Source organism: Bombina bombina, chromosome 4 (genome assembly GCF_027579735.1).
Source record: "Bombina bombina isolate aBomBom1 chromosome 4, aBomBom1.pri, whole genome shotgun sequence".
Lineage (NCBI taxonomy): Eukaryota > Metazoa > Chordata > Amphibia > Anura > Bombinatoridae > Bombina > Bombina bombina.
Genome location: NC_069502.1, coordinates 146,751,191 through 146,769,719, shown reverse-complemented (window position 1 = coordinate 146,769,719; position 18,529 = coordinate 146,751,191). Strand labels below are relative to the sequence as shown.

At 38.4% G+C, this 18,529-nt stretch overlaps 1 protein-coding gene across 1 annotated transcript in view; it reads right to left on the bottom strand.

Annotated features, from left to right (window-relative positions):
• Positions 1 to 11,495: 11,495 nt before the first annotated feature.
• Positions 11,496 to 18,529, bottom strand: part of LOC128657011 (uncharacterized) — a 43,451-nt gene continuing 36,417 nt past the window's right edge. Inside the window, exons 17-22 of the mRNA XM_053711234.1 lie at positions 16,962 to 17,089; positions 15,504 to 15,693; positions 15,287 to 15,422; positions 12,217 to 12,313; positions 11,841 to 11,897; positions 11,496 to 11,584 (exon numbers count right to left, since the gene is read on the bottom strand). Coding sequence (XP_053567209.1) covers positions 11,496 to 11,584; positions 11,841 to 11,897; positions 12,217 to 12,313; positions 15,287 to 15,422; positions 15,504 to 15,693; positions 16,962 to 17,089 — 697 coding nt within the window. The remainder of the gene's footprint in view (positions 11,585 to 11,840; positions 11,898 to 12,216; positions 12,314 to 15,286; positions 15,423 to 15,503; positions 15,694 to 16,961; positions 17,090 to 18,529) is intronic.

Below are 18,529 nucleotides of genomic sequence, written 5' to 3'. Positions count from 1 at the left end.
ATCATATGAACAGCTGTCTCCACTCCCCTCTTAATCCATCCCCTATCACAGAGGATTAAAACTAGACCTGCACATTCGTCTTCTTTTGCGAGGAAAGGAATGCCGACAGTGGCGGCATTCAGCTATTTTCGGAGACGGAATTCTTCTTTGTGATCTTGATCTTAAAGTCACAGTTCTTCCTTTCACAAAAAGCACTCCGACAATTCATATTTCTCCTTCTCTTCTACCTCCCCCCCCCCCCCTACAAACACACATGAACTGTATTTTTATCTCACATCCCTCAGCCAGCCATGCTTCCCTGATTCTAAACTTAAACACTCGCAAAAGACACATTCTCATCTCCTTTCACTGACCATATATTTCATCTTCTTGCAGCTGGGGATATCTCACTAACCCAGGTCCACCCTCTGCTTCCCCTCAATTCACTACCCCAAATGACACCTCATACACCTTGCCCACTTAACCCTCTATACCTCATTAACTGCACCTCTGTTAGAACACCCCAATTCTCTTGTGCCCTTTGGAATGCACACTCTGTATGCAATAAGCTTACATCTATTCACAACCTATTTATTTCACGTTCACTTAACCTGTTAGGCCGCACTGAAAACTTGTCTTTCCTCCTTTAACACAACTGCTGTAGCCTTTCTGTCCTATGGCAGCCTGCACTTCAGTCACACCTCCTAGGACCAGGAGACAAACAAGAAGGGGGAGTAGGAAATCTCCTGTTTCCACACAGTACCTTTCACAGCATTCCTTCACCCCCTCTTTCTTTCTCATCTCTTGAAGTTCATGCTATCCGCCTCTTCTCCCCTGTAGCTCTTCATGTTGCAGTTATCTATTGGCCCACCTGGCCCACGCATTAGGGATGGGCGAATGTGTTTATTATCCGAATTCGAATGTTAGAACGAATGCTATTGTAGAAATTCGATTTACATAATAGAATGGTTGATAAGAACAAATATACTTAAAAATTCGATCTTTCGAATGTTGTTTACAGTTTTCGAATGTCCACATTCGAATTCGAATGTTACATTCAATGTCACGTTTCGAATTAAATATTACATTTATAAAAACAATTGTAGACTAGAAAACACTATTTCGAATGTCACATTCAAATTCGAATATTAATTTATAAACACTGTATTAGACTAGAAATACTATTTCGAATTCAAATGTCACATTCGAATCGAATATCACATTCGAAGTCGAATATCACATTTTAAAACACAGTATTAGACTAGAACTACTATTTCAAAATTCAAATGTGACATTCAAATTCGAATGTAGCATTCAAATTCGAATATTACATTTATTAAACACAGTTGTAGACTAGAAATACTATTTCGAAATTGAATGAATACATAGCTAAACATTCTATTATACGAATGAATATTTTCAAATTTTATTGAAAAATTCGAAAACGAAAATTTGAAAATAGAATGTTAGAATGTTATATAAACATTCAAAATTCGATTTGAATGAACGAATGTATCAAAATTAGTTTTAAATTTCGAATTTTTAGAAACATTCGCCCATCCCTACCCAGCATCACAATTTCTGGACCACTTTGAAGCCTGGCTTCCACATTTTCTCTCTTGTAATGTCCCTTCTCTCATCTTAGGGGACTTAAACATACCAGTTAATAATCCTAACATGCCTGCTGCCTCTAAACTTCTATCCTTTACCACCTCTTTTGGCCTGGCCTGGCCCAGTGGACCTGAGCCTTTTGACTTCTCTCAGCCTGCAGCTTGGCCCACATGGCGTCAGCGGTTTCAGCGCTTCAAGATTGCTTCCAAGCTGGACAAGGAGAGTGGTGAAGTACAAGTTAATCCTCTTTTATACTCTATGTGGAAAGATGTGGAGCCAGTGTTCAATGCTTTTACTTTCCAAGAAGGGGAAGAATTTAATTTTGATATAGTTATGGATAAACTCAGTGCCCAAAAGAAATGTGATTCATGAGAGAGCTTGTTTTCACAAACATAATCAGCGTATGGGAGAATCTGTGGAGTCATTTGTGCGCAGCCTGTATGAACTAGCTGAATTCTGTGAGTTTGGTGTTGCTAAAGAAGAGCAAATCAGAGACAGAATAGTTTTGGAATTGCAGATGCTGAAGTCTCACTGAAGCTGCAGTTAGAGCCTGATTTAACATTAGATGAGCATGATCAGCGTTTAAGTTGTGTGCTGCAGGCTATCAAAGAGTCTGGGCTGAAGTTAAATAAAGAAAAATGCCATTTTAGGAAAACTGAATTATGTTACTTTGGGCATATCATCAATGGGGATGGCATCAAACCAGACCCCGAGAAAATTTGTGCTATTGAATAGATGAAAAGTCCTTCTGATGTACATGAGCTGAGACAAATATTGGGCCTTGTAAATTATGTGGGCAAGTTTCTTCCAGATTTATCCACAGTTCTACACCCTATCACAGAGTTGCTAAAGAAAGATGTTGCCTGGGTCTGGGGACCTTCACAAGAAAAATCTTTTATTGCAGGCCAAGTCCCTGCTGGGGTCTGCCCCAGTGCTGGGGTTCTACAACCCTTCCCAAAAAGACTGTGGTTAGTGCTGATGCAAGCAGTTAAGGGTTGGGGGCTGCTCTCCTGCAGTTAAATGAAAATAAACTACAGCCCATTGCCTACTGTTCCCGCACACTGACGGCTGCGGAGTCAAAATACGTTCAAATTGTGAAAGAGTGCCTGGCTGCAGTTTGGGCATTATTTAGTGGGTTTAGAGAAATTTAGTCTGGAGACTGACCATAAACCGCTAGTCCCTCTAATCAACTGTTATGATATCGACAAAACACCCTTAAGATGCTAAAGACTTTTAATGAGACTACTCAGGTTCAATGTTCAGGCAGGGCACGTGCCGGGGAAACAACTGGTTATGGCAGATACACTATCCAGGCTTCCGCTGGCTGCTGCTGAAGAATCCTCAACCGAATCCGATGTGAAAGTGTATGTTGATTCAGTTCTGGCCTCAAAGTCCATTTCTTCAAGGAAACTGGAAGAAATAAAGAAAGAGACATATTTGGACACAGATCTGCAAGAGGTTATTAAGTACATAAAAGAAGGCTGGCCCGAGAGCCGGGCAGCCTGGATGTCTTTAAGTTCTTACCAGCCAGAGAGGTCGCAGCTCACGGAGCTGGAGGGGTTGGTGCTGTTCCAAGACTGCATCGTTATTCCTGTCAGCATGAGGAAGGAGATGTTAAACAGGATTCACAATGGCCACTTAGGCATTACTAAGTGCAGAGAAAGGGCAGCTACAGCTGTGTGGTGGCCTGGGATCAGCTCTGACATTGCAAATCACATGTCTCAATGTGCCTTTTGCCGGGAACGCCAGCCTACTTAGAGAAGGGAGACCTTGATTTCTACTCTGCTGCCTGCAGGGCCATGGCAGAAAATAGCTGCTGATTTGTGTGAACTGCACATGAAAAAGTTCCTTGTTGTGATCGACTACTATTCCAGGTATTTGGAAATTGCACCTTTGAATGATATCACAAGTCAAGCCGTTATCATTCGTCTGAAGAGCTTGATCGCCCGGTGGGGCATTCCAATGGAGCTGGTGAGTGATAATGGCATGCAGTTCGCTTCTACAGAGTTCAGTGCTTTCAGCAGGGAATATGACTTTGTACATTCCACGTCAAGTCCACATTACCCGCAGGCTAACGGAATGGCTGAAAGGGCAGTTCAAACTACAAAGTTAATTTTAAAGCAATCTGAGCCGTACCTAGCCCTCTTGTCCTATAGGGCAATGCCCATTCAAGCCACCGGGTTTAGCCCGGCACAGCTGATACTAGGACGCCAGATTCGCACGACTTTACCCTCAGTGGGTGTCTTCAAGCCGAAGTCCTTAGGAGGGATGAAGAGGCCAAAAAGGGCTATCATTTCTTCTACGACAGGAGACATTCTGTCAGGCCCTTACAGGAACTAAATGCGGGGCAAAGTGTCAGAATTAAACTGGATGATGAGAAGAAATGGAAGATGCCTGCTACGGTAATTGGACGCTCTCCAGAACCAAGGTCTTATGTAGTCCTTACTGATGGAGGGACGGTTACATGCCGTAACCGAAAACATCTTCAGCCTGTACCTGAGAGTTTGGAACTGGATGCCTCAGTACCACCGCCGGTGGGATCCCCTGTTCTAAAGGGGTGGCTTCCCCTCCGCAAGATCACAGTGGGGATATGTCTTTGCCTCCAGCGGACTCTTATTCACTTTCTTCTGTATCAGAGGATAGTTCATGCAAAGTTACATCAAGCGGAAGAGTGGTGAAACTTCCGGCCCGATATCGGAACTGACTTTAGCTAGAACAGTGACCGGAAGTATGGGCAGAATAATCCCATGGTCACTGTGGACTAGGGTAGTCTACCCCGATGTCCAAGTCAGGCTGTAATTAATGTTGTATATTTTTCTGTAACCAATTTGCTATATACTGTTCAAAAATGTTGTTGTATGCTCTTTGTATACCCTGTTATTTTTAAATGTATGCATCCCCCTTTGAAAAGGGGGAAGATGTGATGAGAGCAGGACATGATGTCACTAGTTTGGGGGCAGGGCTTAGGTCCAGTAGTCTGTGTAGCAGTGAGTTAGTGAAATCAACCTGACTATGTATGTTTCCATGCTCTGTAATAAAATAGAGTTGTACCATCATTGCTGTGTCCTGCATCTCATGACAGTTATTTTAATATACTTTATACCTCTGTAATGTCCTTGTATCTAAGCCTCTTCTGACAGCCCCCAATCACATGAAATCTTATCTATTAAAGGGATAGTCTACACCAGAATTGTTATTGTTTTAAAAGATAGATAATTCCTTTATTAACCCATTCCTAGTTTTGTATAACCAACACAGTTATATATAAATACACTTTTTACCTCTGTGATTTATTTTGTATCTAAGCCTCTGCAAACTGCCCCCTTATTTCACTTCTTTTGACAGACTTGCATTTTAGCCAATCAGTGGTAGCTCCTAGGAACTCCAATTGCGTGAGCATAGTGTTGACTATATGGCACACATGAACTAACTCCCTCTAGTAGTTAGAAACTGTCAAAATGCCCTGAGAGAAGAGGTGGCCTTCAAGGGCTTAGAAATTAGCATATGAACCTGCTTGCATATTACAAGTTGAAAGTAAACAATTTTTTACATTCTCATGCTAACCCGACATGCAAAAAGACAAACTTTGAATATCACAACAGAGTTAACATATTTCCCCCAGTGTCTTCAATGGAGCGCAAAAGAAAACCTAACATCCATACGGGGGGGGGGGGGGGGGAATGCAATTGGGTTTGCGTGCAAGTTAGCTAACCCAACATGAAACATGTATACTCCACATTTAAATGTTAAATGTTCTTCACATAGAATATGTTAGTTTTATTCATAAACACATATGTATAGTTATATTTTACCAAAATATTTTTTTATGATTATATAGTTGGATATACACAAACAGGGCCGCCACTAGAAATTTTGGGGCCCCTAACTTAACCATTGATCAGGGCCCCCCCACCTCCTTTGACATGTGCAATTTTTGACCAAGTGACAAACTTATATATGCACTTTATTCTTAAGTGTCTATTTAAATTTGAAAATGTTGTAAAGATAGTAACATACAGACACACTCATACACTGAAACACACACATAAGGATTCACATATAGACACTCTAGCAGACACGCAAAGAAACACATTCAGACGCAGACACCCAAACAGAAACTCAGCACTTGTTTACATTGACCTGACAAGTAATGAGGTAAACTACAGTTTTGTAAAAAAAAAATAAAAAAATGAAGATTTAGAAAACAAAATATGGAGTTCGGATTATCTTTTTGTAAAGGAAGATGCCAACAGCATGCAGTGGCTGAAAGGAAGGGCCCTGAACTGCCTAAACAATAATTTAAAGGTTAAAATTGTGGATTGGTGACTTCCAGCAAGGTCTCATTAGTCTCAAAGTCTGCAGAAAGATGTGATTCAGTAGTAAGGTCAAAATGTCCTAAAAAGGAACAGACAATTGACACACACAAACAAATAAATAAACTCAAACTCGCACATACACCCAAGGAAACACAGACAGAGACACCCACATAAAACACAGAGATACACACAGAGACAACCACATAAAAGACATACATACACACCCTCACTGAGACATCCACAGAAAACACACAAAGACATACACACACCCTTACAGAGACACCCACAGAGAACACAGACATACATACCCACCCTCACAGAGGCATCCAGAGAAAATGCACAAAAACAAAATACACACCCTCACAGAGACACCCATAGAAAAAGCTCAAAGACATACACACCTACCCTCACAGACATCCACAGAAAATGCACAAAGACATACACACCTACCCTCACAGAAAAAAATACATACACACTCAGAGACACAAACCAAAGCACAAAGACATAAACACAGACACCCACAGAAACACTCACAGGAGGAAACATTTATGCACCTTGCATCCCCTAAACAAAGTGCCAAGTCTGTCTCACACTGTGCATAGTGGTTTAGTGCACACTCAGAAATCCTCTCGAATGCTAATACTTTACTTCTTGTAATAACATTTCCCATGTTCAATTAGCACTCTGCTGTAGTACCCACTGGTGGCTGCCAAAATTTAATTAATTTTTTTAGTTCTTGCCTCATGGGGCCCCCCTGGCCCATTGGGCCCCTGACAGGAGTCACCCCCTGATGGCGGCCCTGTACACAAATAGATATTTATAAATACTTAGAACATATTCCCCTATGTAAACATTGGGATGTGAAATATTGATGCAATATTCATATTTAATAAAGGTTTAACTATTTAATGTTAATGATTTTCAGGTTTTAAGCTACTTGACTGCAAAGGGCTCCAATGCACTTCTATGTCTAGATATGTATACGTTACGGGTAACGTCAGAAATCTGGGTAATGCTAGAATTACCCAAGCTGCTGTGGGTAATGCCCAATATACTGTAATTCCCCATCCACACTTTATTTTTGCCCCACCTATCCTCTGGCATCTGCCCCAAGTGAACCTTGAGAACTGAGGTTTACAAGGTGATGCCGCCGCCGCCCCAAATACCACGAAGTGGGATGCAAAAATAATTACCCAATATGTGATTTTATATACATTCACACATCTGTGTGTATGTATAGATGTTAAAGCCCTCTGGTTTCAAGGGCTTAAAGATATCTGCTCTAAGGAATGCAAACATTTTTTTTATTAAAACGTTTGAGTGCAACTATACTTTAACTGTTTTTACACAACTTTTTGTCTCGCGTAACAATTAACCAGCGCTCTGAAGTTTCACTATCCTACCACGCATTAAATTGCTCGAGCAAACACTTACTTTTAACTCACGCTTCTTCAGATGTGCGCAAAGAGCCATGATAAACCCCTTTTCAACCACTAGGTTGAATTATATACACAGGGCTCTGATGCCTTAGTTTGTACATAGCGTAGATGCACTGCCTTCCACTGAATGCTCCACATACTGAGGGCGGCATTGAAAAGGAACAGTATTTTAATTGTTTCAGTATTTATTTCCTCTGTGGTGAGATTATATATATATATAAAAAAAAAAAATCTAATTTCATGCCTTTAAAGGGACACGCAAATCAAAATTAAACTTTCATGAATCAGAACATGTCATTAATAAAAAAATTACTTTCCAATTTACTTTCATTAACAAAAATGTGCAGTCTATATTTACTTTTTCAGTCACCAGCTCCTACTGAGCATGTGCAAGAACCTCGCAGAACATCCGTATATGCATTTGTGATTGGCTGATGGTCATCATATGATACAGAGGGAGTGTTAAACATAACTGAAATTTGTCAGGAAAAAAAAAATACTACTCATTTGAAGTACAGACTGAGAAGTGATATTGCATTGTCTTTTTATTATGAATTTGTTTATTATACAAGTCTACCGTATTTACTGGTCCTTTACGTGTTTGTGGTAAATAGTATGTACTACCATCTAGTGGCCAATGTTCTGTATTACTACATATTAGAACAGCAGTATTGTGAATTTGTTAATACAATGAACTTCGAATAAAAAAAAAAAAAAAATTAGAACCAGATTAGATTTCTCTCATAATGCAATTCTGAGATGAATTTCACATAATTGTATGACATCCAGCAACAGAAAAATAGTACATGCCTGAATTTGATTCAATTAAAAACCGACATGTTGGGAGTGTTTTAATTATATTTTATTATTGTTCTTGGATTTTATGACTGAAGAAAAAGCAGGCCATATTCTTTATTTTTGTCCTTCTAAACAGGATTGTTAGAATCTAGTTTATCTGTATATGTTCTCTATACCTTGGTCTGCCAATATTCATACTGGTGCTTCACATAAAGGGATATGAAACCAAAAAAAACTCTTAATTTAAAATTGTATGTTCTACCTAAATCATCTTTCCAGTCTACTTCCGTTATCTAATTTGCTTCATTCTCTTGATATCCTTTGTTGAAGGAGCAGCAATGCACTACTGGTTTGTAACTGAACACATAGGTGAGCCAATCACACACACCCCAATCAGCTAGAACCTAGGTTCTTTTCTGCTCCTGAGCTTACCTAGATAAACCTTTCAGCAAAGGATAACAAGAGAAGCAAGCAAACTAACCGAGTTTTAATATCACATGCTCTTTCTGAAACCGGAAAGAAGAAGTTTTTTTTTAGTTTAAGCTTAGTTTTATTTTTATTTCACAGGTAAGTTTCTATTTATTTTTAGTAGGTAGTTGATTAGAAGAGACCTAAATTAAAGTTACAATGATTAACTATGTTAAAGTTTCGGGGTGTTGGGTTTAGGGGTTAATAGTTGCAATGTCAGGGCACTGCCGTTTAGGGGTTAATAGCTTTTAGTTGGTGATGTGGGTGAACGGCAGTTTAAGGGTTAATAGCTTTATTTAGTTAGTGTCATGTCGGCAATGTCTGAGAACTGCCGTTTAGATTAGAACAATTAAAATCCGAATATGAATAATGAATACAAAAATTTGTAAACCGATTTATTCATTTTCAGTATTTTTCGTGGATATTAGTTATGGTGCCAATTCCGAAATTTGGTTGCATTCGAATTGTCAATTAGTCCGAACACGAAATGCACATGTCTATTACCCATTCCCTAGTTTTGCATAACCAACAGTTAAATACACTTTTTTTTACCTCTGATTACCTTGTATCTAAGCCTCTGCAAATGGCCCACTTATTTCAGTTCTTTTGACAGACTTGCATTTTAGCCAATCAGTGCTGCTCATAGGAATTCCATGTGCGTGAGCACAGTGTTGTCTATATGACACATGGACTAACACCCTCTAGTGGTGAAAAACTCAAAATGCCCTAAGAGAAGAGGCGGCCTTCAAGAGCTTAGAAATTAGTACATGAACTTCCTAGGTTTAGCTTTCCACTAATACCACCAAGAGAACAAAGCAACTAAGAGCTGTGAACCTCCCCGGACTAGACCACGGAGATTGAATTTAGAGGTGGCGAAAGATTAACAAGTAGCGGTCAGACCACTGCTTCCCTAAATACTGCGTGCAGGTTCTCTTTTAAGAGCCTGCAGCCGTAGTGGGTCGAAACGCTTGCAAAGCCTTTGATAAATCGAACCCTTGGGGTCTAGTTTGTGATACCCTGAATATAGGATAGTTGAGAAGCTTAATAGTTAAACCATTAATTAGCAGCCATAAAAGATACAGGTTTTTACATGGGCTGAACCTAATTTGTTGGATAAATGTTCAAAGTAATGTTGCTGCTAAGATAACAGGATCTCACTCTGAAATAAGCAGTCAGACATAGTAGGTCTCCTTATTTTATTATGAAAGATAGATATTGTAATAAAATAATCTGGTAAATGTGAAGATCAATCTGAAAGAAGAAAAAAAAATGGAATAAAAAGATAACACTGAACAAACTTTTATATTGCGTTTTAGTTTACAATAAATAAAAATGTAATGTACATTCAATACCTTGCCCTATTTGTGTCAGTTTTTTCACTCTGCCCAGGTGTTAGACCACATACGTTCTATCCATTATTTGCATGGACCATATACTGTTTAGAAGATTGCTTGAAAGCCAATAGCTTTTAATGAACCTCTCACTCAATATTTTATACATGTAACAACCTAACGCTTGCTTTATTCTTGATGGGTTTATTAATGAGACCATTAGCTACTCTACTGATCTAAGCAGGAAAAGGATCTAATTTACATCTGCCCCTAATTGGCCACAGCATGGGACTAATAGAACAAAAATGCTTTTCAAAATTAGCTCAATGGACTTCACTGGATTTGCTAAACTCAGGCCAATAAACAACAAGAGTTTAAATAAACATTTGTCCATTAAATAAAGACTGATCTGCTATAAAAAATAAAAATACGAATTGTGTGATTTAAAAAGTTTGCGATCAGCTATTAAATGGTTAAGTGATATTTTACAATAGATTTTTATTTGCATACTTTTGTAAATTATCCATTTATATAAGTTATCTGAGAGTGAATCAGCAAAAGTATACATATGTAGAAACAGACTCCTAACCAAGCCCAAAGTTTTAGATGCATACTGATGTCTACAGACTCCCGCTGGCTTCAGTTTGTAGAATGTCTTCATTTGAAGGGGGACAACATCTGCTCCTCCTGCTTTCTCAGCCCATTTCAGTGGGTGCTACCAGCCTAACCTCATTAGCAGTGCTATATTGGGAGCTTCTAAGTTTAGACTGGATTTATATATATATTATATATATATATATATATATATATATATATATATATATATATATATATATATATATATAATATATATATATATATATATATATATATATATATATATATATATATATATATATATATATATATATATATATATATCCTAATGGACTTATTTTGCTCATGTTTCCTGTACTTTATTGTGGAAGAACTGGTTAACACATGTGTACTGTCCTTTTACAGTTCATGTTTAGTTGGTGCTGCCAAAGTTTCAGGGCACACTATTCTGTGTTTCTCCCTTCACCAGGGCCAAACTATAAGCATGGGCAGCAGTGGGACTTCAAATTAGATGTATGCTAATCTCACTGGGGCTGAACACAATAGCGAGCCCTGAAGTTCTGGCTGCATCACAAACCTTTTGTTTTATAGCACACAACCATGTGCAGGTAAGGTCCTTGCGGCATGGCTAGGGTTGTCACCCGTCCCTTAAAATACAGAACACTTATAGGCTACACATGCTGCAGGGTATACAGGGAGTAATATGAATAGTGCTGTCCAGAAACACAATACATGTTCCTCCCTGCACACCCTGCAGCATGTGTAACTCATAAGAGTCCAGGAAAACATGGCTGAGGTGGCAACCCTAGGCATGGCAGCATTCTACATCCATTGCAGGCTGTGTCAAGGGTAGTTAAATCATTCAACCCTTTGCCATGCAATGCTGGGATGCTGTAAGAAGACACTCGAGTGGGATACTTAGTCATATGGCAGCTATTGGTTTAATGGTGGAAATGTCAAAAATATATAATAGTTTTGCTGTGGGAGCGGCCAGAGGGGGTTATTTTAGTATAAGGAGCAAAAAAATAAAGTAAGTTTGATTGTACATTCAGTTAAACATGAATTAAGGTCCCTATTTATTGCACAGATACATCCTAGAGTTTTAAAAACACCCATATGTACAATCACTTTAAGAGCCATAAACAAGTCTAGGTTTTATCCACCTATGCTCTAGCATGTTCACCAGAACTAGACCTTCATGAACATCTAAGGTACATTATGCTAAAGGAGTGAAACATTTAGGCTGCGTTTTTCCTTTGTTACAACTTGCTTACATTGTGCGGCGATCCGTGGGTCTTCAGGTAATATCATGCCTGAAGAGACATATCCATACTTATTACTTGGATGAACACTGCGCCCTAGTGGAGAGAGGAGGAAATGTTATCAACCGACATGTAAGCTTTAAAAATTATGGCCAGGCCCATAAAGGAGAGAACCTGCATGCATTGCCAACTTCAGATAAAGATCTATCTAAGATAGTTCAGCCACTAACCCAATAGTCTAGAGAATATTCCAGGGCCTATTTTAACCTACCTCTAAGTCAGGTAGGCAAAATTACTCCAAGTATCCTTACACTCAGCAACTTCTAAACAGTCCATACAGTCTATATCCATATCCAATAACCCCCTCATGTTTTAGCTTGCAGAAAAATAAAGACTATCTGCAAAACCTACTCACCTATTCTCTGCTTCGCAGGGATACAAGATTTTGTACACAGTGGATCTGAAGATTGTTGCTCGCTATTGCAAATCACCACATTGCAATGAAAATACATCTATACAAAAAGTATTAAACAGACCATTAAACCACATCTTCATAGATTATGCATACAAGCTTTATATAGCGGTTAATACTTTATTATGGGTTTTCAAACCTGTCCTCTGGTCTCTCCAACAGGCCTGATTTTTAGGATATCTTTACTTGATCACAGATGAAATCAGCCAATTAGAAAACATTGTAATTTTACCTGCTCACCATAGGTAATCCTGAAAATCTGGCCTGGTTTGAAAACCCCGATATAGAAACCTGCAATTGTTGAAATTCTCAATAGCAAAAGTCCACTCACCATTTGCCTTATTTAAAGGAGCCAATCAGGATTTTAGTCTGGAGAACAAGGTTAGCTGTAGTCAGTATAAAAACAAATGGTTTTACAGTTATCTGCTAAAGCCACTAGGGACAGATATGTATAAGGGTTAGTCTTGAGAAGTCAGCAGGGTGCATTTCAGGCTCTGAGAAATAGAAATTCCTCAATTGAGAGAATTACATGCAAAAGGAGTCAAAACGAATATATTGTAAATGTGTTTCATTATACATTAACTTAATTAAGTTTACATTTAACTAAATGGTATTTTAGACATGATATTAAACATGTACGCAAACCAATGATTACCATTAGAATAGGTATATTGAAGATAGAAGTGTAAAGTTTTAGTTTCTATTAGACATTTGCATTCAGCAGTTTATTGAGCTGCTAAACGTGTGGCTGTTCCCGTTTGCGGCGTTCAGCTTTTTGGAGTCGATTTCTTGTGAAAGTGCAACACACTAAGATCTGTCTGATATATTGTAACTTATTAAACCATTGATCATTAACTTGGCGCAATTTTGTTGCCATCAGGTTTTTGTTTTTATTTTTTTAGCTCTTATATTTAACTTTTCACTATGAAAAGGCAATGAAGTGTTAATTTACCCATGAGATAATATTGTATCCAATAACGAGTGTTGTAACATGATTGGAGGAAATCATTAAATTTAGGCAATATTACCTGCGAGTATTATCTATGACCAAGTGCCCTGTTGCGGCACAAAAAAACTTGTAAGATTGGCCTTTTCCATGGTGCTTTTTAACCTATTTTTGCAATAGAGTGTTTTACTTTTAACTGTTTCTCAGTAACAGCTTTTTTTCTTTCTTGATGCTTTGCAGTTAGTCTACCGCTTTGAGCCTGCTCCACCCAGCCTCAGTACCTAGTTGCTTTCCCCTTTGACCTATGCCTGACTTCACTCATCTCATCTTACACCAAGATCTGGTTTTGCACAACTCTTAGTGTTGCACTTTCACCAAATAAATCTGGCTCTGAAAAGACAAATTTTTGCAAGTGGCCGCCACCTTATACATTTGGCAGTTTCGTTAGCTGCCAAATGTAGATGTCATGTTTCTATAAAATAAAGGCCCCACCATGTTTAAACATAAGTTTCCCTTTATCTTTCTTATACAGAGGACAATTCAGGATAGATAAAAAACACCTAAACAAGGCTGTGTAGAAACCCTATTACATACTCACTAACAAGCCTATGTTTCATACAGCCTTGTTTGCGCAGTCTGTTGTACATCTTCTGTCCCCAATTGTTTGGAGAAATACATAATATAGATAATGGAAAAACAATGGATGTGTCCTCTATTTGGATCTTAGAAAAATTGGGTTGTAATTCTTTGTTGGATAGGAAACTGGTTTTAGTGGATGTATTTTATTCTATGCAGACTGAAGTGGTGTAGTTTCTCAGTCATGAGCCCAACAAGACAGCAGCTCTTGCATCCTGATTTATTTGCAATAACACAGCTTATTCAATTACCCTCTACAGGTATTTTTACAAACTAAACAATGGCTGCTAATAGTAAATGAGAAAATTTCCTTTCGATATCAAATTGTGCAGAGCATTTTTATATTCACTCTGCGGCACCAGCTCCCACTAAGCATGTGCAAGAGTTCAATGTATATGAATCTGATTGGCTTTGTTGGGGGACCCCCCCCCCCGCAAAAAAAACCCCTCCAAGACACCCCCCCACACACACACTTTTTTGCTCATTTAATGTATCAAATGACCATTAAATAAACAGAAGCTACCTACTAGTTTAACATTGTTCTTTTACTCAAAGGAACAGGAAACCAACTCACGATTCTGACAGAGCATGCATTTTTAGACAACTTTCAAGTTAAGTTAACTAATTTGCTTTGTTCTCTTTGTATCCTTTGATAAACATACCTAGGAAGGCTCAGGAGCAGCAATGCACTACTGTGAGCTAGCTACTGATGGGGTAATTAGCATCTAGTCTCACCTGTGTTCAGCTAGCTCTCAGTAGTGCACTGCTGCTCCTTCAACAAAGGATACCAAGAGAATTAAGGAAATATCTGAATCTTGTGTTTTATATCCTTTTTAAGTGGTGGTTATCAAAAGACTTGGAGCTTTTCAAGGTATGCTCTCCTAGGGAAGAGTTAATGTTCAACTGGTACCAAGGGGAAAAAATTATGTTTAACAAAACTAAATATAAAGACCCCCGGCCTTCAAAAATTACACTATCTGAATCATAAGTTTAAAGTGGCACAGACCCCTATATTTTTATTTCATAATTCAGATAGAACATACAATTCTAAAACTACTTTCCAATTTTCTTTTATTATCCAATTTTCTTTGTTTTCTTGTTATCCTTTGTTGAAAAGCAGGAAGGTAAGCTCAGGAGTGTGCATGTGTTGCAAAACTGCTACCATATAGTGCTGCAATGTTATACATTAGCAAGCAGAGCACTAGATGGCAGCACTGTTCCCCTTCATGTTGTGCTTCAGGCATGTGTATGCTACACGAGAACATGACAAATTTAATAGAAGTAAATTTGAAACATTTTAAAATGTATTCTCTGAATAATGATATAAAAAATGAATTTTATTACATTAAATTTGTTTTAGTTTATTTGTCAGAGGCATCTCTAAAGGATTCCTTCTCTTGGAAGAAGCTATTTAGGCAACACTATGCTCACCTCTCCCAAGTAGGCGTCGTCTTGTACAAAGGTAAACATTTTCACTTCAAATCTTTTAAGGTGACTTGGGAACATCACTCTAGTATTTGCAGTCACTGGATGAAAGATAGTCTTGTCGCTCTCTGCAAACTCACAGCTATAACAAAAATTTCGTTTTTCAATCTATCAAAAATTTGAACTGGGACAAGTTTGTGAATTAATTCTGGTTAGTTTATACCTGTTATCCACAATATCCCACTGGGGAAAACTGTTCCTGTCAGGGGAGGTTGTAGCCCAACAGTCCTCCAAAAAGAGCTCAAGTCGAGGATCTATACTTTGCAGGAGGGCCACTTCAAAGTACAAAGGTTCCCGCAAGAATTTCACTACTGGATATTCCATATCTTTATAGAAGATATTGTATGAATTATCTAGTTAAGAAATTAAATGTCTTAGAACAAAATGCCATAGTGTGCCCCATAGAAAATCTTGCTGGCTGGCTTTATGAAGTAGCCAGGTGGGGGCAGTAATATTTTCTATTATATCATTGTCAAATTAATTGCTTTTAACAAATTTAATGATACAAATGTCCAATTTTTTTAGCACAAATTAAGCATAACATTGGCTAACAGTTAAGATAGGTAGTGCACCCTCTATAAAAAAAGGTCCTGGGGAGAACACAGCATAGTAACTGACCATTTTGACTAATCAAGTTTAAAGGGACAGCATACTGTAGAAATCATTTCCCCTTAATTTCTCAAATAACTTGTTATAAGAGTTGAAAATTTAACTTTAGATTTATTTTTGTACACAAGATAGCCGTTTATGCTCTGTGTAAAAAAGTGATAAGGTCTGTACTTCATAGAAGTTCAGCTTTAAGTTGGAACCATTTCAAAGAAATGGTTCCTTATCCATGTATATATATATATATAAAAAAAAAAAAAAAAAAAATGTGTACGGTAATCTTGAGCCCAAGAAACTGGTAGGTGGTCCGTTTGTAAACACAATTTATCTTTCAATAGAAAACACAAAACTGACGTTACCCAGTAGCTCTGGGTAAAGCCCAATGTAAGATCATCTCTTTACCCAGGTAATGGGGAGGGGGGAGAATTACAGTGCACCATATTTATTTGTGAAGCTTTATCTAAAAGTTTTAGTAATCCTACAATTACTGGGTAAAGCCAGATGTATGACAATTACATTGGGTTTTACCCAGAACCGATGGGTAATGTCAGTTTTACCCAGGTACTACTAGAATTACCTGGATATACCCGTAACACACATGCCATATATGTATAGATTTGCTACAATTACTCTGTCAGCCCATGAGTAAGCAATCTATGGCAAGAGCTTTTTTTGTAACGCAAGTTCTTTTGGAGACAAAACTAGCAGGGAGAAAACAAAACGGCAGCCACAATTAAGTAGCTGTTAAGGTAAAGGGCTTAATTTCCAGGGTTTTATGTGATGACAAAAATGCTATAGGGCCAATGATTATGTGCAGTGTAATATACGTATGGCACTGACAAAGTAATAGTAGGATCAGAGAATCTTAAATGGTATTTAGTTTTTTTCTCCCCAATTATTTTGCCTATCACTGACCATGATCAGCCCACATCTAGACTGTAGGTAGCTCACTCAAAGATATGAGAGCTGTATAACAGTAAATGTATCCTCTAGAAACAGTTTGATAATGTCTTACCTTTACTTAAACTCATGACCAAAGCAAGTGAGCCATATTCCGTCATACCAGCAAGTGTAGGATTTAAATCAAAGCCATACTGGACAATCACTGTTCCATTTGTGGAGTAATCACATGTAAACTGAAGCCTAGTGAAAAGTAAAGGGCTTCAATAAGTCTTGGCAAAGTGTCAATAAAACACATTCTAAGTGGGAATGAACAATTCTACAAAGAGCACTAATGTTTTAACTTCGAGATTTCTTCTTTTTTAAAAAAAAAAATAGTTTAAGACACACAAATCAAGAAATGCATTGGATACATATGAATAAATAAACATAGGTTCCGTGAGGTCAAGCGATTTCTAGTTTAATTAAAAAAAAAAAAAAAAACACACAACTCAGATATGAATGCAGTCTAGCTGAAGTCTACAAGTGAATTTTATTTCAAACATACCAGTTAATGAAGTACTAGAACCGTTTGTTCCCTATAGGAAAATCTTATTTACAGAATTAAATTCAGACTAGATTAATATGGTGAGGTTAACTTACAGCCCTCTCCAGTAGTAGGTTACTAATTATACTGCGGCCTTCATCTGTAACCTAAGCATTTAGAGGCTTGCTATTCCTTAGCTTAAGTATCAACACTCTCCTCTGCACTAGACAGTTGCCCCTCCCCAAACGCACAAATCACGCCATCAGTCACAGCCCTGGCGCTCTCAGCAAACATGCTATTTGCAAAAATGCTCCCGTACTGCTGAGCAGGTCTGGAAAAAGACACAGAACTCTTCTCCACCTTAACTCTCCTCTACCCACCTGCTCACCCCCAGTCTGTCTTTAGTGCTCAAGACCTGGCATACTACTATTTTTTTAAAAAACACATACTATCCGAAGCAACATCCCAACACCAACCTGCAATATACCAACAGGCCCAGTTACTGCCTCTGCATCTTCCATCCAGCCACTGAGAATTAAGTTTCTTCATTACCATCTTCCTCATGCCTCACTACCTGCCCACTCGACCCTTTCCATCTTATACCCTTCCTGTCTTCCACCCTCACATCTTCAACCTCTCTACCGGTTCATTCCCATCTTTCAAACATGCACTCCCACACTCAAAAAACCCTTTCCTCGACCCTAATTCTCCTGGAAGCTACCACCCCATGTCACTGCTTCCACCAACATCAAAACTCCTTGAAAAACTAGTTTACAATAACCTAACCCACTTACTGTCCAACTCCTTGCTTGACCCCCTGCAATCTGGATTCCGCCCCACTCAACTGAGACTGCCCTTACCAAGGTTACTAATGATCTCTCTGCTAAAAGTATTGGTCACTACTCTATACTCATCTTACTTGACCTCAGCTGCCTTTGACAGTTGACCACCCGCTCCTCCTACAGACCCTTAGCTCTTTTGGCCTCTGACACTGCTCTTGGATTCACTCCTATCTTTCTTTCTCACAGGTCTTTGTGTCATTTGCCGGCAACTCCTCTCCAATGCCTGTCAAGTACCTCAAGGATCTGTTCTGGGTCCTCTACTCTTCTCCATTTATACTTCACTTAGTAAACTTAAGTTATGGCTTCAAATATCAC